At 33.8% G+C, this 16,887-nt stretch overlaps 3 protein-coding genes, 1 long non-coding RNA gene and 1 other non-coding gene across 5 annotated transcripts; 3 read left to right on the top strand and 2 right to left on the bottom strand.

Moving 5' to 3' along the window:
* Positions 1 to 2,864: 2,864 nt before the first annotated feature.
* Positions 2,865 to 4,720, top strand: LOC130505348 (uncharacterized). The gene is made up of 5 exons (XR_008941637.1): positions 2,865 to 3,101; positions 3,182 to 3,292; positions 3,408 to 3,451; positions 3,611 to 4,129; positions 4,248 to 4,720. It is a non-coding gene; the product is annotated as an uncharacterized LOC130505348 (long non-coding RNA).
* Positions 4,721 to 6,130: 1,410 nt separating this feature from the next.
* On the top strand, positions 6,131 to 8,174 carry LOC108819908 (protein SHI RELATED SEQUENCE 2). Its single transcript, XM_018592923.2, has 2 exons — positions 6,131 to 7,147; positions 7,539 to 8,174. The coding sequence occupies exons 1-2, from the start codon at positions 6,601 to 6,603 to the stop codon at positions 7,928 to 7,930; spliced, it is 939 nt and encodes a 312-aa protein (XP_018448425.1). The 5' UTR covers positions 6,131 to 6,600; the 3' UTR covers positions 7,931 to 8,174.
* A 1,934-nt stretch (positions 8,175 to 10,108) lies between these two features.
* LOC108827335 (aldehyde dehydrogenase family 3 member F1) lies at positions 10,109 to 12,679 on the bottom strand. The gene is made up of 9 exons (XM_018600711.2): positions 12,291 to 12,679; positions 12,030 to 12,126; positions 11,741 to 11,947; positions 11,533 to 11,657; positions 11,340 to 11,444; positions 11,094 to 11,266; positions 10,921 to 11,011; positions 10,686 to 10,835; positions 10,109 to 10,520 (listed from the first exon to the last, which is right to left on the bottom strand). Exons 1-9 carry the CDS (start codon positions 12,549 to 12,551, stop codon positions 10,284 to 10,286), a joined length of 1,446 nt encoding a protein of 481 aa, XP_018456213.1. The 5' UTR covers positions 12,552 to 12,679; the 3' UTR covers positions 10,109 to 10,283.
* Positions 12,680 to 13,419: 740 nt separating this feature from the next.
* TRNAP-CGG (transfer RNA proline (anticodon CGG)) lies at positions 13,420 to 13,491 on the bottom strand. Its single transcript has one exon. It is a non-coding gene; the product is annotated as a tRNA-Pro (tRNA).
* Positions 13,492 to 14,766: 1,275 nt separating this feature from the next.
* LOC108839903 (GATA transcription factor 7) lies at positions 14,767 to 15,985 on the top strand. Its single transcript, XM_056999945.1, has 2 exons — positions 14,767 to 15,187; positions 15,298 to 15,985. The coding sequence occupies exons 1-2, from the start codon at positions 14,981 to 14,983 to the stop codon at positions 15,799 to 15,801; spliced, it is 711 nt and encodes a 236-aa protein (XP_056855925.1). The 5' UTR covers positions 14,767 to 14,980; the 3' UTR covers positions 15,802 to 15,985.
* Positions 15,986 to 16,887: the final 902 nt, after the last annotated feature.

Here is a 16,887-nt window from a genome sequence, read left to right as displayed (position 1 = left end):
TATAAAATTAATATTTAGTTAATTATTAAATATATCAAAGGCATGAAAATAATTTATTTTAATGTTTCTCGAATTTATAATATATTTATTTAGTAATTTGTAAAATTATTAAGCCCGCAACTGCGGGCAAAACACCTAGTTGTGTAGTATAAGCATGCAATTTCATATAATCATAGCAATCTTACCATAGTACGATATAGTATCAATCTAATTCTTATTCACAAACACTATTTTGCGTCCTCTTTTATCTTTAATTCACAGTAGAAAGAATGGAATACAAAAAAAGTACACGTAGGTGGCGCAGTGTTCCCTTGTATAGCCTCAGAGAGTCCAAAGAGTAACATGCATTTTTCATCTTTCCTCGCTTCTTTTTTGGTAAATTTTTCTTTAACCTATTCAAATTACTCAATAACGAATATTAATATGTTCACTTGTTACAAACTTACAATCAATAAAAAGAGAACCTCTTTTCACTGCTCCGAATTTCTCTGTTTCCATAAACTATTATATTGTGAATGATTTTTTATACTATTGATCATTGGTCTATTCTTCACCGAATCATTAATTTTTTAGTCACTGAAATAATTATAAATATTTATTAATTTGCTACTTTCGCAATAATATTTTCGTTAGTTTTTGATGCATTACCTTAAATAGCAAAAAAAATGCCAACTCTTCTAGATGATATATCATTAGTCTAAGCTTCAGTTAGAGATCCCTAATCACAAAAGACTTAGATAGAGTACCATGAACTCGACACCCCAAAGAGATTAACATGATCATATATAAAATATTTTTTTCTTGATTCTACAAATAATAAGTAATTTTAAAGAGTAATGATAATATTTATGTAAATAACAAAAAATGTAGAATGTTTTGTAGTGTTATATAAACCGCTAGGCTGCTCAGATACAAATAGCTGAACCATATGAATTTGATTTTGTTTTTGTAGATTATTGTTTAGTTTGAACTTGATGCAATATACAAATTCTGATTGAAAAATGTTTATTGATGATCATGATGTGAATACAAAGGATTATATTAAGTTTGCGGTGTCAAAGAGAGAGATCAGCAAGAACAATGAGAATTATTTTAACCGTTACTTTTGTAAGTGTCTCTTAAGTGTTTGTAAATACCCTTCATCGATTCGCTTACTTTTTTATATTCTCCATTTTATTATGCCATTAAATCTGCGTGAACTCCAGCCGATTGCGAAGTGTTGGACCCAAATCCGTTTATTTGATAAACCTGTTGAGTAATGCAATTCATCTCTAACAATTATATCTGCCTACTTTGATTTTTAGTTTTCTTAACCCAGAAAAGAAAATAGTTGTCTTGATTTGGTCACAAATTAGTTACGTTTAATATAGACATCCATATGTATATATATTATTGGGAAATATAAATTTAGTATCGGATTATAACATCGTTTTGTTTGATATCCAAAATACCTAAGCTTACTTTTGGTTTCTTTTTGTTAAAGAAGCTTAATTGCTTAACTCGAGTAAGAGTATAAATAAGTAACAGTATAATTTCCTTAACAAAAGTAAAATTGTTTAAGTTATGAAAGAAAATCATTATTAAAGCTAAGTTAAAGTAAGCGAGAACCCTAATTAAGGCGTGTAGGTGAGCAATTACTATTCTTTGAGATTGGACAAAACAAAATCGTATAGTCAAGCGTTTAAAGATCTACAATCGCGTGAGATTTCAAATTAACCATAAATAATATACGATCTATTAATACGTACGGACACATGTGCTATTAAGTATGAGTACGTAAGATTATGTGTTAAATACTTAAACCTCAAGGAAGAACAATACTTAGGTTCACCCCGGGGTGAACTTATAAATTCACTTCTTTCCTTATTTTAGTCAAATTGCCATAAATATTAATATCACATTATAAATAAATTATAAATTACAAAAAAGTAAATTTTAAATCATAAACTCTAAATTCAAATCCTAAATCCAAATTTTAGTTTTTAAATTTTAAACCAAACCCTAAACCCTAAATCCAAACCTATACCCTAAACCCAAACTATATACCCTAAATCCTAAATCTAAATTTAAATCCTAGACCCTAAACCCAAACCATAAACCATAAACCCTAAACCCAAACTCTAAACCCTAAACCCAAACTCTAAACCCTAAATCCTAAACCTTAAACCCAAACTGTAAACCATAAACCCGAACTCTATACACTAAAATGTATTTGAAAATACATTTGATGATCATTAACCCAAAGGTATTTGAAAAATTTGGGTTTATGATTTACATTTTGGGTTTAAGGTTTAGGATTTAGTGTTTAGAGTTTGGGTTTAGGGTTTAGAGTTTGGGTTTAGGGTTTATGGTTTGAGTTTAGGGTTTAGGATTTAAATTTAGATTTAAGATTTAGGATATAGATTTGGGTTTAGGGTATGGTTTAAAATTAAAAATCTAAGATTTGGATTTAGGGTTCGAATTTAGAGTTTATGATTTAAAGTTTACTTTTTTGTAATTTATAATTTATTTATTTATGTGACATTAATATTTATGGCAATATAATTGAAATAAGGAAAGAGGTGAATTCATAAGTTCACCTCGGGGTGAATCCAAATATTGTTCCTCAAAGAACTAATTACATTGTTACATTTAAAGATGCCATTCGCCACGTGGCGAACTCTGGTCCATGAGATGAGAACAAGAAAGCATGTTACCGCTGGATCATCCCCGTGGGTTTGAAACTCTGAGTCGGGAGTAGAGAGAGAGAGTCATTGTTTAATGATATTTATTTCATAAGGACATCTTTATATATAAAATAGTCTTTTAATCTCTCCTGAGGTGTCCAGCTAGGATGCCATGTCATAAATAGTAGCTCTGCTGCGTCGACACATCAGATTAATGATACTCCGCGTATTGAGCTTTACTTTTGACGCTGCTTCATATGGGCTTTGCCTTCTGCGACCCAGAAAACCTTTGCATCCAACCCTAATCACTCTTCACTTCTTCCCTTTCGCTTTCTCTGTACCTCTCAGACGGCGATCGATTGTGATTCTGTAACGGCTGTGATTACTGCGTACTTACTCCCAGCGTTTTGATTCGTCGTCTGTGTGTATAAAAAGGTTTGTGTCTCATTCGATTTCCATTTGCATTTGTTTATGTCGGCTTTTTGAATCACTTTGCATTTGTTTTGTTTTTTTAGTGAAGAGCATAAAGTATCAATCTTCAGGAAGGTTGTCAATGGATTCCGACATGGTGGAGATCGCTCCTCCTGTGTTTGCTTGGGGTTCGACAACTCTAGAAATCCAAAAAGGTTGACTCTTTGTATCCTTTTGTGTAGTTTATGTATCCATTTTCGTTGACCCATCAACAAAAAGATCCAGAGATGTACTTGAGCAGTTTCTTATAAATCTTATTCCCAATTCCAGAAGGGTTTTCCGGCGATGAGTGTTCTCCCGCCATATCAAAGTTTGTAAGTTTTCATGAGTTTCTAAAGAACGCTGTCTTATTTGACATTTTGATGGTTTTTTGTTACAATGTGTTTGTTTCTGAACACGTTTATATACAGAGTTTGTATTTACTGTTGTTTCCAACTAACTAAACTCTTTGTTATTCGGAATCGGATTTGCAGGCCTGCCGTAAAGGTTGCCTTTTTCATTTGCTCTCTGCACATTTCTGTTGAATCTATTTGGTTAGTTGAGATGCAGAAGCTTCAGATTTGATTTATTTGTTGATGCGTTGAGTCTGATTGAGATAACAACATCGTCTTTACTTTTGCCTTTGCTATGAATTTGTGAGTGTGAGTGTGAGTGTGTGTGTTGAGGTGCCTTTGATTTTAGTTTTGGCTTTATGTGTCTTGGGTTGAAGAGGGCTGTGACACTTTGTCGGGGGGGGGGGGGGGGGGGGAGTATTTGTGAAACACAATTCTAAGTCAATGGATCTAGGCTTCCATGATCAGCCTGCTGCACAAGCAATCACTTCACGGACTATGGGTTGCAATCTTTAAACGTCAACACTAAACACCTTACAAAGTCCAGAATTGAATTTTGATCTTCTATTCTGTTTTCTTCTTCATGGATGATAACTAGCTTGGAAACTAACAACAGTTGCTGATATGCTCATTTTAATTTCCTCAGTGATGGAATCTCAGGTACTTGAACTTCTATTATACTTATTTTAAACATAATCACTCTTTGCTGTCTGTGTGCTGTGGCAAATGACCCTCTTTTGCCTTGACACTGGCATGTTTTGCTATCATGTGTATACAGCAGGGAGGTCTGGAAACTGTTCCTCTTACGCCTTGATCCAGTTCACAATCTATTTTGTCCACGGGCAGAGCTCTTATCATCGTTGAGGCAGGGCTCAGCAGCTGCTCCTAGAACGCTGAGGACTGTGTGGCTCAAGCTGCGATTTTTTATCTATGGCGTCAACGCAACAACATTCTTCACAATCAGCAGTCAATAACGGTGATAAGTTTGTTTAGAGTCAACGATCGAGAAGTGTGTGACATCATTTTGGGAAGAAGGCATATACGGCAATTTCATAACTTATTATCTGTTTGGATAAGCTAATCTCTTGAGAGCACTGCTCTGTTTTGTACTGGCTTCCTATTTTCTCTTTATTTTTGCCATGGAGTTCAATTAGAATATGTTCTTGCATTTGTAGTTTCCGATTTCATTTTTCAATGGTATTAACATATTTTAGCAAAATAATAATAATAATAATCCCAGATTTTACAACACAGCTTGCACATTATCTGAATGTGCTATTTATTCACATTTTTATTTACTTTTAAAATATAAATCAATAACTAAAACAATTGTAGTCACAGTATTAAAAATACATAGCTATAACAATAACAGGGTTTTTTCTTCAAAAAACATATAACAGATTTTTAAAAATAATAAACATATAGTAAACCTTTTCTAAAATAAAATAAACAATAAAAAGAAATCAAAAGATTTATACCGTAAAATAAAAAAAATTTCATCAAACATAATAAATCTCATCATATATAATCCCTCCTCAATCAAACGTTTTTGAAACAAAAAAGGATATTTTTATAAACATCTATCTATCTATCATTTGCAAATCCAAACCTAAGACTAAAGACAAAATACAAAAATATAAATACATGTATATATAATTTTGATGAGAGTAATATTTCAAAACAAATTTAAATTCATAATAGATGTGAATATTTATATAACTAATGTGAATAATAAAATTAAACTTCATATTTAAAATATACCAAAAGTAAAACATCATTAATAAATTGCCGACAACAAAACTGAAAAACCTAATTTTTTAAATAAAAATAATGCAAAATAGATTTTGATAACATAACTAAAAACTAAAAAAAATAAAAGTTATCTATTGGTTTAAACAGTGGTTCAACCAGTAATTAAGTTTCAGGTTTTAGTTGTTTTAACGGATTTTATTGGGTTTTAAATTTTGGGTTTTTCACAAAACTCAGATCAGATTTATCTTGGATCACCGGATTTACCTATTCAACCGCGAGTCTGGATCGGATTTTCAAAACACTGGGTAACTATATACAAACCACATCAAATATAACTACCAGGATACAATTACATTATTTGAATATTTGTTAAATGAGCCAGGCTAAAATTATTGGTTATAAAATTGCTTATTAATACACCGATACAAAGTATTATTCCTTAAGAATATATTTAAACAAAAATAAATATACACATATACACCTAGAGTTAACGAATATAGATTTGAAATTGAAAAAACAAATTGTGAAAATATTAAAAAATAGTAAACTAATCAATTCAAAATACTCAGTAAAATTGATAAAATATTATGTAATTTTTCAATTACTAACTCGCCCGTAGGACGGGCCAAACCCTAGAATATTTTATAATTAAAACATAAATTATTTAACAAAATAAACTTTTTGAAACTTTTTAACAAGGAAAAATATGTTAATATATCATAACTAAAATTTTCAGATAACATGGCTTATTCAGTCTTCAAATACAATAACATGTACAAAATTTAGCTAATATGTATATTTTTAAATGATAAAAATTTATATTAAATATTTACGCTAACTGTTTAAATTACTTTTAAATTTACATCCCGCCCGTAGGGCGGATCAGCCCTAGTAACTAGAAGAGTTTTCTTCAGACAAAGCCGAAGTGAGAAGAGGAAAGAAAAGCTTTTCACTTTGGTTTCGTAGAATCTGCAAAAGCCCAAATCAGAGTGTTAGAAAGAGAGAGAGAGGGAGAGACTTAAATTCTGGGGATGAGCAGAGCAGAAGAAAGAGAAAGCTCAAACCCCCACGGCGGCGTTGCAGAAATCAATATATAGAATAATAAAGTTTTTTATAAACAGGCAGCTTAAATTCTTCTTTCTTTCTTTTCTTTTTTGTTTCTTCTTTCTTACTTTCTCTCACTTCAACTACTCACTACACACTTTTTGTTCCGAGAGAGATCTTGGAAAGCACTGGAATTTTGATAGGAAGAGAAAGCAATACCCACGAGTGAAAATTATAAAAAGAAAATAGTCTTAAGAATTTCATGGTAATTAGGGTTTTTGTAGTATGTATATTATTGGGTCAAGATTAGGGTTTGAAGTGTTAGGTCTTAGGAAATGGCTGGGATGTTTTCGTTAGGAGGAAACAACAACAACGGAGAAGAAGAAAATCAACAACAAGAAGAAAAGACAAATTGGGTTTGGTATAGATCAAACACAAACACCAATAATATTAACCCAAGCTCGAGCGTATGGCAGATTCCACCAGAGCAGCAGCTTCTCATGCATCATCATCAACCACAAACACAACAACAAAGCCTGGATCTTTATCCAGGTCATCAGATCGACGTCTCTGATTTAGCCACATCATCAAGATCCATCACCATAAGCTGTCGGGACTGTGGGAACCAAGCCAAGAAAGACTGCACTCACATGCGTTGCAGGACTTGCTGTAAGAGCCGTGGCTTTGATTGTTCCACTCATGTAAGGAGCACGTGGATCCCCGTTGCCAGACGCCGTGAGAGACAACAGCAGCTTCATATGTCCACATCTGGAGGCAGCGGCGGAAGCGGCAGTGGAGGCGGCGGTTCGAGTATCCCTAAACGTCATAGGGATACTACTCTTCCGGGAACATTATCTACTGACCTGCCATCCGACTCAGCAGGTTATTAGTCTTAGATTTGTTTTATTAATTCAGATAACTTCAGATTAAAACCATAAGTCTCTTTACCGTGTTTTGTTAGAATAATTTTGGATAGTTTTACTTCACACTTGACTATTTGCGTTTATGTTTCCATTTTCTACTTAGTTTTTTTTTGCATTTTAGAATACAAAATTCTAATTTTTATGCTTTTCCTAACAAAAAAACATTTTAAAACTTTTAATACCGTTTGTGTTTGCAATTTTCAAAAAAAAGTTTGATAAAAAAACATTAGGCTAGCTTTCAAAGGAGTAATATATAATTTAACCTGGATAACGATCGTCAAGGATCTATTGTTTATGTGCATTGTTTTTTTGTGTGTTGCTTCTAAAACTTGATGTGTGTTTGTTTCTAGGGTTAGAAATAGAGGAGGCAAGTTTTCCGCCGGAAGTGAGCTCTGATGCGCTTTTCCGGTGCGTAAAAATGAGCGGCGTAGACGACGGAGGAGAAGATGGTCAATACGCTTATCAAACGACAGTGAACATCGGAGGTCATCTCTTCAAAGGAATTCTATATGACCAAGGCCCTGAAAGCAGCTACGTGAGTGGTGGCAGTGGTGGAAGCGATCATCAAAGCTCATCTGCAGGTGGTGGAAATCCATTTAATACTCCGGCAGTGGCTGACGGTGGAGGAGGATCGTCGACGATGTTTGTAGATCCTAATTCAAGTGGTTACTATTCAAGTAATATGGCGACTATGTTCGCGCCACCAGGTACGCAATTTTATCAAAACCCACCAAGATCTTGAATAAACCAAGAACTCGATAATTTATATTTAAAAAATATATTGATTTTATATATGTAATGTGTTGTTTTGTGTTTTTTTCTATCAATCATACTACATAGACGATATTGCAAAACGGTTCAACATCTGCATGTTTGTTTATCACTGTGTGCAATGTATGTGTTTAATTTTATATTTCAATTGTACGGTAATGGATATTTTTTATAAATGTTGAGTATTCGTGGTTTATATAAACATGTATACTTTTTGGTTCTCGATACGTTTTTTTCGTCCATGTTTATGCCGATGTTGCCGGTTGCTTCTCCCATTGGATAAACACGAGAGATTCTTTAGGTTATGATATTGGATAAATTTAATATTTTCATAAGGTAGACTGAAGTCTATCAAGATTTAAAGGTAAACTGAATAAAGTAAATTAAACAGTGATAACGACAGGAAAGCAAATGAGGGCAAATATTTTCAAAATACGATTATCGTACTGGCCGGTCCTATATATCGTCACTTCGTCTTTCAGTGTTCTAGCTAGTTCGCAGTAAATTGGTGTTTGAAAAATTATAAAAAGGGAATATGTATATATGATAATTAATATTCTAACGAATTTCATAAACACAAATTATGGAAGCTTGTGAATTTATATAAATTCTTCTGCCACCACTTGACTATGGTTAGAGCACTGGTAGATAAAACAATTAGTTTTAGAGTTTGTATTATGTATTATTTATTGTTCATAAGATTTCAATGAAAAGCTCCTAATAGAACATTTTTCTGGAGTTAAATTAGTGTCACTTTAAAAAAAAATTAGTGTTACTTATTTTAGATTATACAAGACACTAAATAATATTCCAATTACAAAACAAAGACATGAACATTAATACTTTTTTCTTTGAGACGTTCTGACGCCAATGATTTTATCATAACAAAAATATTATAGTTACTGTACCCACAAAATTCTTTCTATATTCCATTATCTTCGTCTAAGAAACATCCGCCATAAGATGTGCATAAATATCACGAAATCATAACCAACGAGCCCGTTAGTGATAGAATAAAAGCTATTAGTTAAATTTTTATCAGTGTAAAGACTCATTCACATATTTTGTAAGCGTTTCTTGTTAATCTAATTACGCACACATATTCACCAGAAGTTAGGAAACCATAACAATATATAAATAGCATTTGATCAAAAAAAAATAGCCAATCTAATCCTAATTATTCGGGTAATAGACATGTGTATATGTAACAATGCATACAAATCCTTATAATGTTCACTTTGTTAACTAAACACTAAAGAAAGGGAAACAAAAAAAACGATTAGATCACCTCAAGTTCACATACTTTAGGCTTGGGAACGTACCTTGTCTGACAAGTCACCCATACTCCTTGATTATGAACTCTCCAAGAGTGAAGGACACAACTAAAAGAGATATGGTTTCTGGTTGGATTTGAGTTCAAGAAGATACATATAACACATAACCAGAGAGAGAGAGAGAGTGAAGTAAAGATGAAATTAATAATAATGAGGAATGATGCAGAGATTGGATATGAAGAGGGGCAAGTAAGGGAGACGTACCAACCAACCAAGAAAAAGAAGAAGCTAGCTAGGGTTTTGGTAGAGCTCTTTACTTAGGGTGGGGATGAAAGAAACTGGCTCAGTGATGCAGTAACCTATAATTGTGTGTGTGCCCATACTTTTCATCAGCTTTTTTTTTCTTCTTTTTTCCTTTGGACAAGGCTCGTATACCTTTTCTCACATAGACACGACCCTGTATAGGTATATTACTGTGTATGTGTGTATATAGGTATACGGTTGAGTGGTCCTTTTATTAATACCAATATTTGTAGATGAATATTGTGAGTTTTCAAGTATCACTTTATTCTTACATTTTCTAATAATTAAAATGGTTCTTCCAAGTATCATTTGATCATTAACCAAAAAGTATAATTCCACTACCACCTAATTCGATATTGCCTATATTGTTTTACGTAATTCCAAATAAAACTTTTTAAACTAATCTTGAGATCTATCGTCGAAAACTGCCGCTATCTTGCAGTCAGAATTTCTTACAATTTTTTTGATTAATACTAATATATTTTCTTTAAACGGGGTTACTAAGAATATATATCGGTATAAATATACATTAGATGTAAAAAATACTAGATATAATATCTCGAGCTTGAATAACAGTTCAATCAAACTTATTAGGTGAAGATATGAAAATCAAAGCTTGAATGACAGTTGAATCAAACTTATTAGGTGAAGACACAAAAATCAAACATAAAGTGATATGGATCAGTCTCATATGTATGTGTATATTTTGTGCGTGCGTGTGTGTCTCTTCGTCAGTACTCTCTGGTTTTATTTTGTAAGACCAAGGATAAAGAGAACAAGCTTGAAGTAAGCTTCACGAAAGGCGAGTCTAAGAAAGGTGAGCTTGAAGCTGTTCCATGGAGGGTATCGAGCTTCAAGATCCGCTGCTAAGCTTCCTTCCATTATTGCCTTCTCGTGACTAAAACATTCGAATGAGTATTTCCCGTGATACCTTCCTATTCCACTCTCTCCCACTCCTCCAAAGGGCAATGCATCACACATATACTGAAATTTCAATAACACTTGAAGATATGAGACAATTATAAATTGTCTATAAGCAGAATCAAAAATCAAACGTTAACTGGATTCGAGACTTTTTCTTTGTTTCTAATATCCAAGAAATGCCGAAATTAAACCTAGGTTAGTTTTAATAGCAAATACTATATATACCTGGATCATGACATCGTTGAAAGTAACACTTCCGGAAGATGTTTCTGACAAGATTCTAGTTTTAAGGTTTTCGTCTTTGGTGAATGCATAGATGGCAAGTGGTTTTGGTTTTGACTTGATGAACCCTATGCTTTCTTGGATGTCACGTAACTTCATTACATCAGATGAAATAATCAGCAACGGTTGTCTACTCTAGTCAGTAATTTGTTTGACTGTATAGTTTAAACATGCTTACTGTGATAATAGGGAGAATTGGGCCAAATATTTCTTCATTCATTATCTCAGAATCAAGAGGAGGATTCAACAAGATCGTTGGCTCAATATACCTGTCAAAAGAAAATTTAGGTTAAAGAACTCGTAGAACTGATTTCGTGTGATGCAAGAAACATGTTTAAGTCAAAAGCTTACAGCTTCTCTTCATCCATGGAGCCGCCATAAACGATTGAAGCTTGAACACCAGGATCATTAAGAAGACGAGCCAATCTCTGAAAGTGTTTCTTGGTGACGATCCTAGAGAGACATCCAGATTCTTTAGGGTTTTCCCCAAAGAAAGACCTTATCATCGGCTTCAACATTTCAATCTATAGAAAACCATTGAACTCTTAGACCTACTACAGAAACAGCATTTGCATATTTATTTGTCTGTAGACATACCAGAGAAGACGCGAAGCTCTGTTCTACAAGAACGTAATCTACGGAGATACAAGCTTGTCCACTGCAAGAACCCCACTTCCCTCCCGAGATTCTCTTCACAACAGACTATACATGCTCATCACCAATAATCAAATTTCAGATACTTTCAATCACGTCAAACAGGAGCTAAGGAGAACAGAGCAAAGCCACATACCTTCATGTCCTTTGAAACAGAGTGGTGATCAACAATGGTGGGACATTTTCCACCAAGCTCTAATGTCACTGGAGTCAAATACTCTGCAGCCGCCGCCATTATGATTTTTCCAATTTTTGGACTCCCTACAAACAAACCACAACAATTACGTGAACTCCACTACAAGCGAGTCATCGAGTGTTTAGGGGTGAATTGAATTATATCAAACCAGTGAAGAAGATCTTGTCCCATTGATGCTTCAAGAGGATAGTAGCGACATCAGGACCTCCTTCGATAACCTTGATCGCTTTACTGTCGAGATAAGACGGGATTGTCTTGGCGAGGAAGGCAGAAGCGTTAGGGCTTAATTCAGAAGCCTTGAGCAACACGGTATTTCCTGCTGATATTGCCCCAATCATTGGGTCCAAAGACAAAGCTGGCCACAAACAATATAAAAGTTACAAATTTATCTATATGAACAAATAAAAATGAAACTTATTCAAGATCTGAAAGCTTACATATAGGAAAGTTCCAGCTAGACAGAACAAGAACCGCCCCATACGGTTCTGAGATCACTTTCCCAGTTGATGGATAGAACAACAGAGGAAGGTTGCTCTGTTTTTTCATTAACAAGCAAACAATTATCCAAACAAGCAAACAAAAAAAACTGATTAATATTTCTTTCAATTTCTTTTAAGATAGTTGAGTTTCCTAATCCGGAAACTATATTACATCATACTGCAGCTGTTAAATATGTGCATACAGTGTAAGGTTCTTACCTTTTTGGGAACGACCCATTTATCAAGACAGTTTAGAGCAGTAGTAGCAGATCTCATGACAAAGCCAAGCTCATCTCTGAATGCTTCAGTACTATGTTTACCCAAATCTTGAAACAGAACATCACACATCTTGTCTTCATTGTCTTTAACCATCTCGATTATAGCTTCGAGTTGTGTCTTCCTCCACTTTACACTCCTCGTCCTCCCGCTCGCAAACGTCTCTCGCATCTCTCTCAAGCTCTGATCCACAGTCTCATCCATGGCTTCTCTCGCTAACTCTCTCTCTCTCTCTCTGATCTGTTCTAAAGCAGAGTTTGGTTGTTAAAAAAGCTCCCTGCTTATTTTCTTTTATTGCCACTTTTGCAACGAGAGTGTTTCAACCACTTATAGGTGGTGGTTAAAAGTGGAAATAGTAAGGTAAACATTAAATTGGGTTCTGATGTCTTAAGGTTTATAAATTGTTATCATGAAGGTGAAAGTCAATATCTCTGAATTAAATCTTATACAACTTGATAAGACTTATTGAGTTTTCACATGTGACATGTTAGATATTTTCTACAAAGACTAATATATTATGGATCGGTTATCGGTGACATTAATTGGTGTCCATATTGTCTACCTATAATAAAGTCCGGGGTACGTCTGGTTACTGGTTAGTGGCACCGGTTATTAAATGCTTCATTGCTCGTGATATCAAATTCTATAAAGTTCTATTAGTTTGTTTTGTTGAATAAAGTAGTAGCATGGATGCTAATTGATACGATTATATTATAATATAGTTGGGAAACTTCAATACGTTTGGAAACGCCAATAGTACTGTACTCTCATTAGGTTGTCTGGTGAATATAGATCTTTGAATATTCTTGTGTGGCTATGGTTGGGAATATAGTCATAAAAGTTAATCCGATCTGATCTTCAGAAAAAAAAAATTAATATATAGTGTAATTTTCATTTACGGAGAAAATGATTTGTACATATATTATAGTTTCAATTGTGTTTGCTTAAGCCCATGGGCTAATTAGTCATGTAAACGTACTTTACCAGGTAAGTAACCGTATTGTACATTTTTCATTGCGTTAACAAAATCTAGCGGGGGAAAATATATTATAGAGAAATTGAAAAAAGAGTAGGGGTGTTCCGAGAATCGAACTCGGGACCTCTCGCACCCGAAGCGAGAATCATACCACTAGACCAAACACCCAATTGCTTGAACTGTAGTAGCTTTCCTATATATTTAATATCATTTTTCATGTGGTTTATGGGTTCATGTTTAATTAATACAAGCCTATGCTGCTAGTGATATATATATATTATGTGTAATCTACATATGCTTATGTTGCTAGTAATCTATCATCTATGTATCTTTATTTGTAATATATATTTGCTTGTGTTGCTAGTAAATTTAGTTACGTGATTCGTATGAACATGATATTATTTTGAAATTCAAGTCAATATTTAGGTGTCTGCACGTTCGAGTAAAACAAAACAGTTACTAGTTTTGGAGCTTATCCTTTATTTTTAACTAAAGTATACAATTCTTTTATGCGTGTTGGTGTATTCACAATTAGTCTACTGTATATGAGTCAAGTTGTTACAAAATTCAAGGAGTTTCATTAGTGTTCACACCAATATATCTATGCGAATGCGGTTATAATGTTCTAATTGTGATGGTGTGAGTTGGGCGACACATTCTTTTTTTTTTTTTTTTTTGGCACTGATTGGGCGACACATTCAATTCTTCATTTGAAGAGAAAACAATCAAAATGTTCTTTTTTTTCGGTCCCGTTTTCGGATTCTCCATATTGGGCCTTCCACCGACGGTCGAGTGGGCCCCTAAAGCATGACTTTATAATAGTCCACATATCTCAAATCATTATTCTCGATTTTTTTTCTCCAAAGCCATAAATAAGTTTCTTTTACAAAGAAAATATATTTCATTTACCTAATGGTTAATTTTTTAACGAAATTTGACAAAAAAAAATGCTAACGAACTAATGACTAAGATAATTTCAACCATATTCATGGATAATAGATCGGCTATCGTTTTGGCCCAAGAACACTTCCAAGTAAAATAAAACCATGAAAATTTAGGTTAAGATGAACTTTTTCAGTCATTAGTTCGTTAGAATACCACTGCACCTTTTCAAATTTCCATTATTTCTGTTTATTTTTTCATTTTGTTGTATTTTGGTTTGTTTCTTGATATTACAAATATGAAATCTTGGCCAAATCAAGATCACATTCTGCAAGCCAGCTAACAAAACAAAATCCTCTGAAAAACTATCATCCTCTTGTAATAATTTATAAGAAAAAAACTTTGTAAAACTGCCACTAAATTTCGATTAAATGACTAACCATTTCTAAAAATTTATAGATTATTTAGAGAACATTTATTTCGTTGGGATGGGGAACAACAATGGTTTGTTGATTTAATGACGAGACATTGCCAAACAAGTCTCCCAAATTCACAAAACCTAACCCACTCTTTGCTTACAGACCCCAATCAGTTATGTCCTGACTCCACCATATCCATCTCTATCTCATGAATTTTAAATTTTGAATAAAACAATGAAAATATTGGAACTCGAACAAACATTTCTTGAAATATGGAACTGCTCCTCCTATCTTTAAAATAACTGTTGTCACAGGTTTGGGTGGTGCTTACAGAAAGAAAAGAAAAAAACAGCATCATGGAGTATGTAGAAGCATTCCTAAGCGATTTCTCCGTCGATGACCTTCTTGACTTCTCTAACACGGACGCTTTCGTACGAGAGAAGTCTTCACCAAGAGAAGAAGAACGTGAGAAAGCTAACAGCTCTCCCGACCAAATTACACTTCTTTCACCTCTCGAAGATATCTTATCTCTTCCCGGCTCTGACTCTAAGCTCGACGTTCCAGTGAGCCCACTTGCGCACTATGTTTCTCTTTCCCCTGTTTTTACTCTGTTTTACTCTGTTTTGCTCTGTTTTTACTCTGTTTTACTCTGTTTTAACTCTTTTTTTTTAAGGTTGGTGATTTGGAAGACCTAGAGTGGCTATCCAATTTCGTGGATGATTCTTTCTCGGAGACTTATTTTTCCGGTGACTTTCCGGTGAACCCAGTTGCGTCGGTGGAGGTTCAGAAGCAGTGCATTCCAGTTAAACCCCGAAGCAAACGACGTCGTACTAATGGTCATCTATGGTCTCTTGGGTCGCAGTATTCCTCATTGTACACGGGAAAGAAAAAGAGAGGTAGACCCAAGGCAGAGACGTCGTCCGGGGACGGTGTCCAGCAGCAGCAGAGGCGGTGCTGCAGCCACTGTGGGGTCCAGAAAACGCCTCAATGGAGGATGGGTCCGTTAGGTGCGAAGACGCTGTGTAATGCTTGTGGGGTCAGGTTTAAGTCGGGTCGGCTTTTACCGGAATACAGACCTGCTTGTAGCCCGACATTCTCGACCGAGATTCACTCTAACTCACACAGGAAAGTGTTGGAGCTGCGACTGATGAAAGCGGCGGATCAGGGTCAGTGTTGACCCGTTGAAACAGAGGTTTTCGATTTACTAGTTTCACTAGGGTGAGACCGGCGGAGTGAGTTTAGCCCTTTAAAAAGAAATTAAAGTTTGAGATTTTATGTTCCAACATTATGTATTTCATAAAATTAAAAGAATTCAGGAGCTGAAGTATTAAAGTCTAAAAAATGTAATATAAACGGGCAGTACATAAGATATTGATTTTTTTTTGAGAAATATTAAATGTTATTTTCCTACTCTGAATATATTATAGGGAATTATCTAGAATCTAGAAATACAGATTTTTAGAAAATGCGCAGGTCTCTATATACATGATATATTGGGCCTTATTGCCATTATTATCATTCTTGTATATATTGGTTTATATTTAGAAGAATTTGGTTTATATAATAATTATGTTTTGTTGTGACTTAATTCACAATTGTCTAAAATTATGAATAAATATTTTTTTCAGTGTAAAAAAAATCATGTTACACTTAATTGGATAATAGCCTCTAATATAGCACGGTATACTTCCACTGTTTTTATGTTTAATATTATACTTGTTCGGTCAATTATAAATGTTATTGAAATATATATATATAATTTCAGATTTATTTGATTTAAAAAGTAATTATGGGGAAAAACCAAGTTATAAATAAAAGTTTAAAATTAAAAGAAGTTGGAGAAGTTTGTGTGAGTACCCATTGCAAGAGAGTATAGCTAAAATGACCGTTTACGTTTGCTATGAGCATCTTTGGAAGGAGAAAGTCTATTTAAATCCCATAATAAAGAATATTTTATTGATATGGTCGACACAATTAACGACATTGCATGGCATGTGATTTGAATACACGATATATAGTTACCATTATTTAGCTCTTGTAATCAATCAATATTGATTATGTAATAGATACCCAGACATTAATATACAATAGGTAATATATTGATGTCATCGATTAGAATCAATCAATATATATATAGTTTCCTAATTACCATAGATTCTATTGTAAAAATCGGGACATAAATAATATCCAAAATAGGAATGTCGTGTGTTTTTAAAAATATCATTATTTAGCTCTGGTAATCAATACTGATTATGTAGTAGTT

Source organism: Raphanus sativus, unplaced genomic scaffold, assembly GCF_000801105.2.
Source record: "Raphanus sativus cultivar WK10039 unplaced genomic scaffold, ASM80110v3 Scaffold2195, whole genome shotgun sequence".
Classification (NCBI taxonomy): Eukaryota; Viridiplantae; Streptophyta; class Magnoliopsida; order Brassicales; family Brassicaceae; genus Raphanus; species Raphanus sativus.
The sequence above is the reverse complement of the archived record's forward strand: the minus strand, read 5'-3'. Positions and strand labels throughout refer to the sequence as shown.

Bases quoted from the DNA above. Each gene is read 5' to 3' on its own strand.
- LOC108827335 (XM_018600711.2), bottom strand. From the start codon at position 12,551: ATGGATGAGACTGTGGATCAGAGCTTGAGAGAGATGCGAGAGACGTTT. The intron at 11,658-11,740 runs GTTTGATATAAT...GTTTGTTTGTAG, and splicing joins GGACAAGATCTTCTTCACTG to GGAGTCCAAAAATTGGAAAA. The intron at 10,836-10,920 runs GTAAGCATGTTT...GATGTAATGAAG, and splicing joins CAATTCTCCCTATTATCACA to TTACGTGACATCCAAGAAAG.
- LOC108819908 (XM_018592923.2), top strand. From the start codon at position 6,601: ATGGCTGGGATGTTTTCGTTAGGAGGAAACAACAACAACGGAGAAGAA. The intron at 7,148-7,538 runs GTTATTAGTCTT...GTTTGTTTCTAG, and splicing joins CCTGCCATCCGACTCAGCAG to GGTTAGAAATAGAGGAGGCA.
- LOC108839903 (XM_056999945.1), top strand. From the start codon at position 14,981: ATGGAGTATGTAGAAGCATTCCTAAGCGATTTCTCCGTCGATGACCTT. The intron at 15,188-15,297 runs GTGAGCCCACTT...TTTTTTTTTAAG, and splicing joins ACTCTAAGCTCGACGTTCCA to GTTGGTGATTTGGAAGACCT.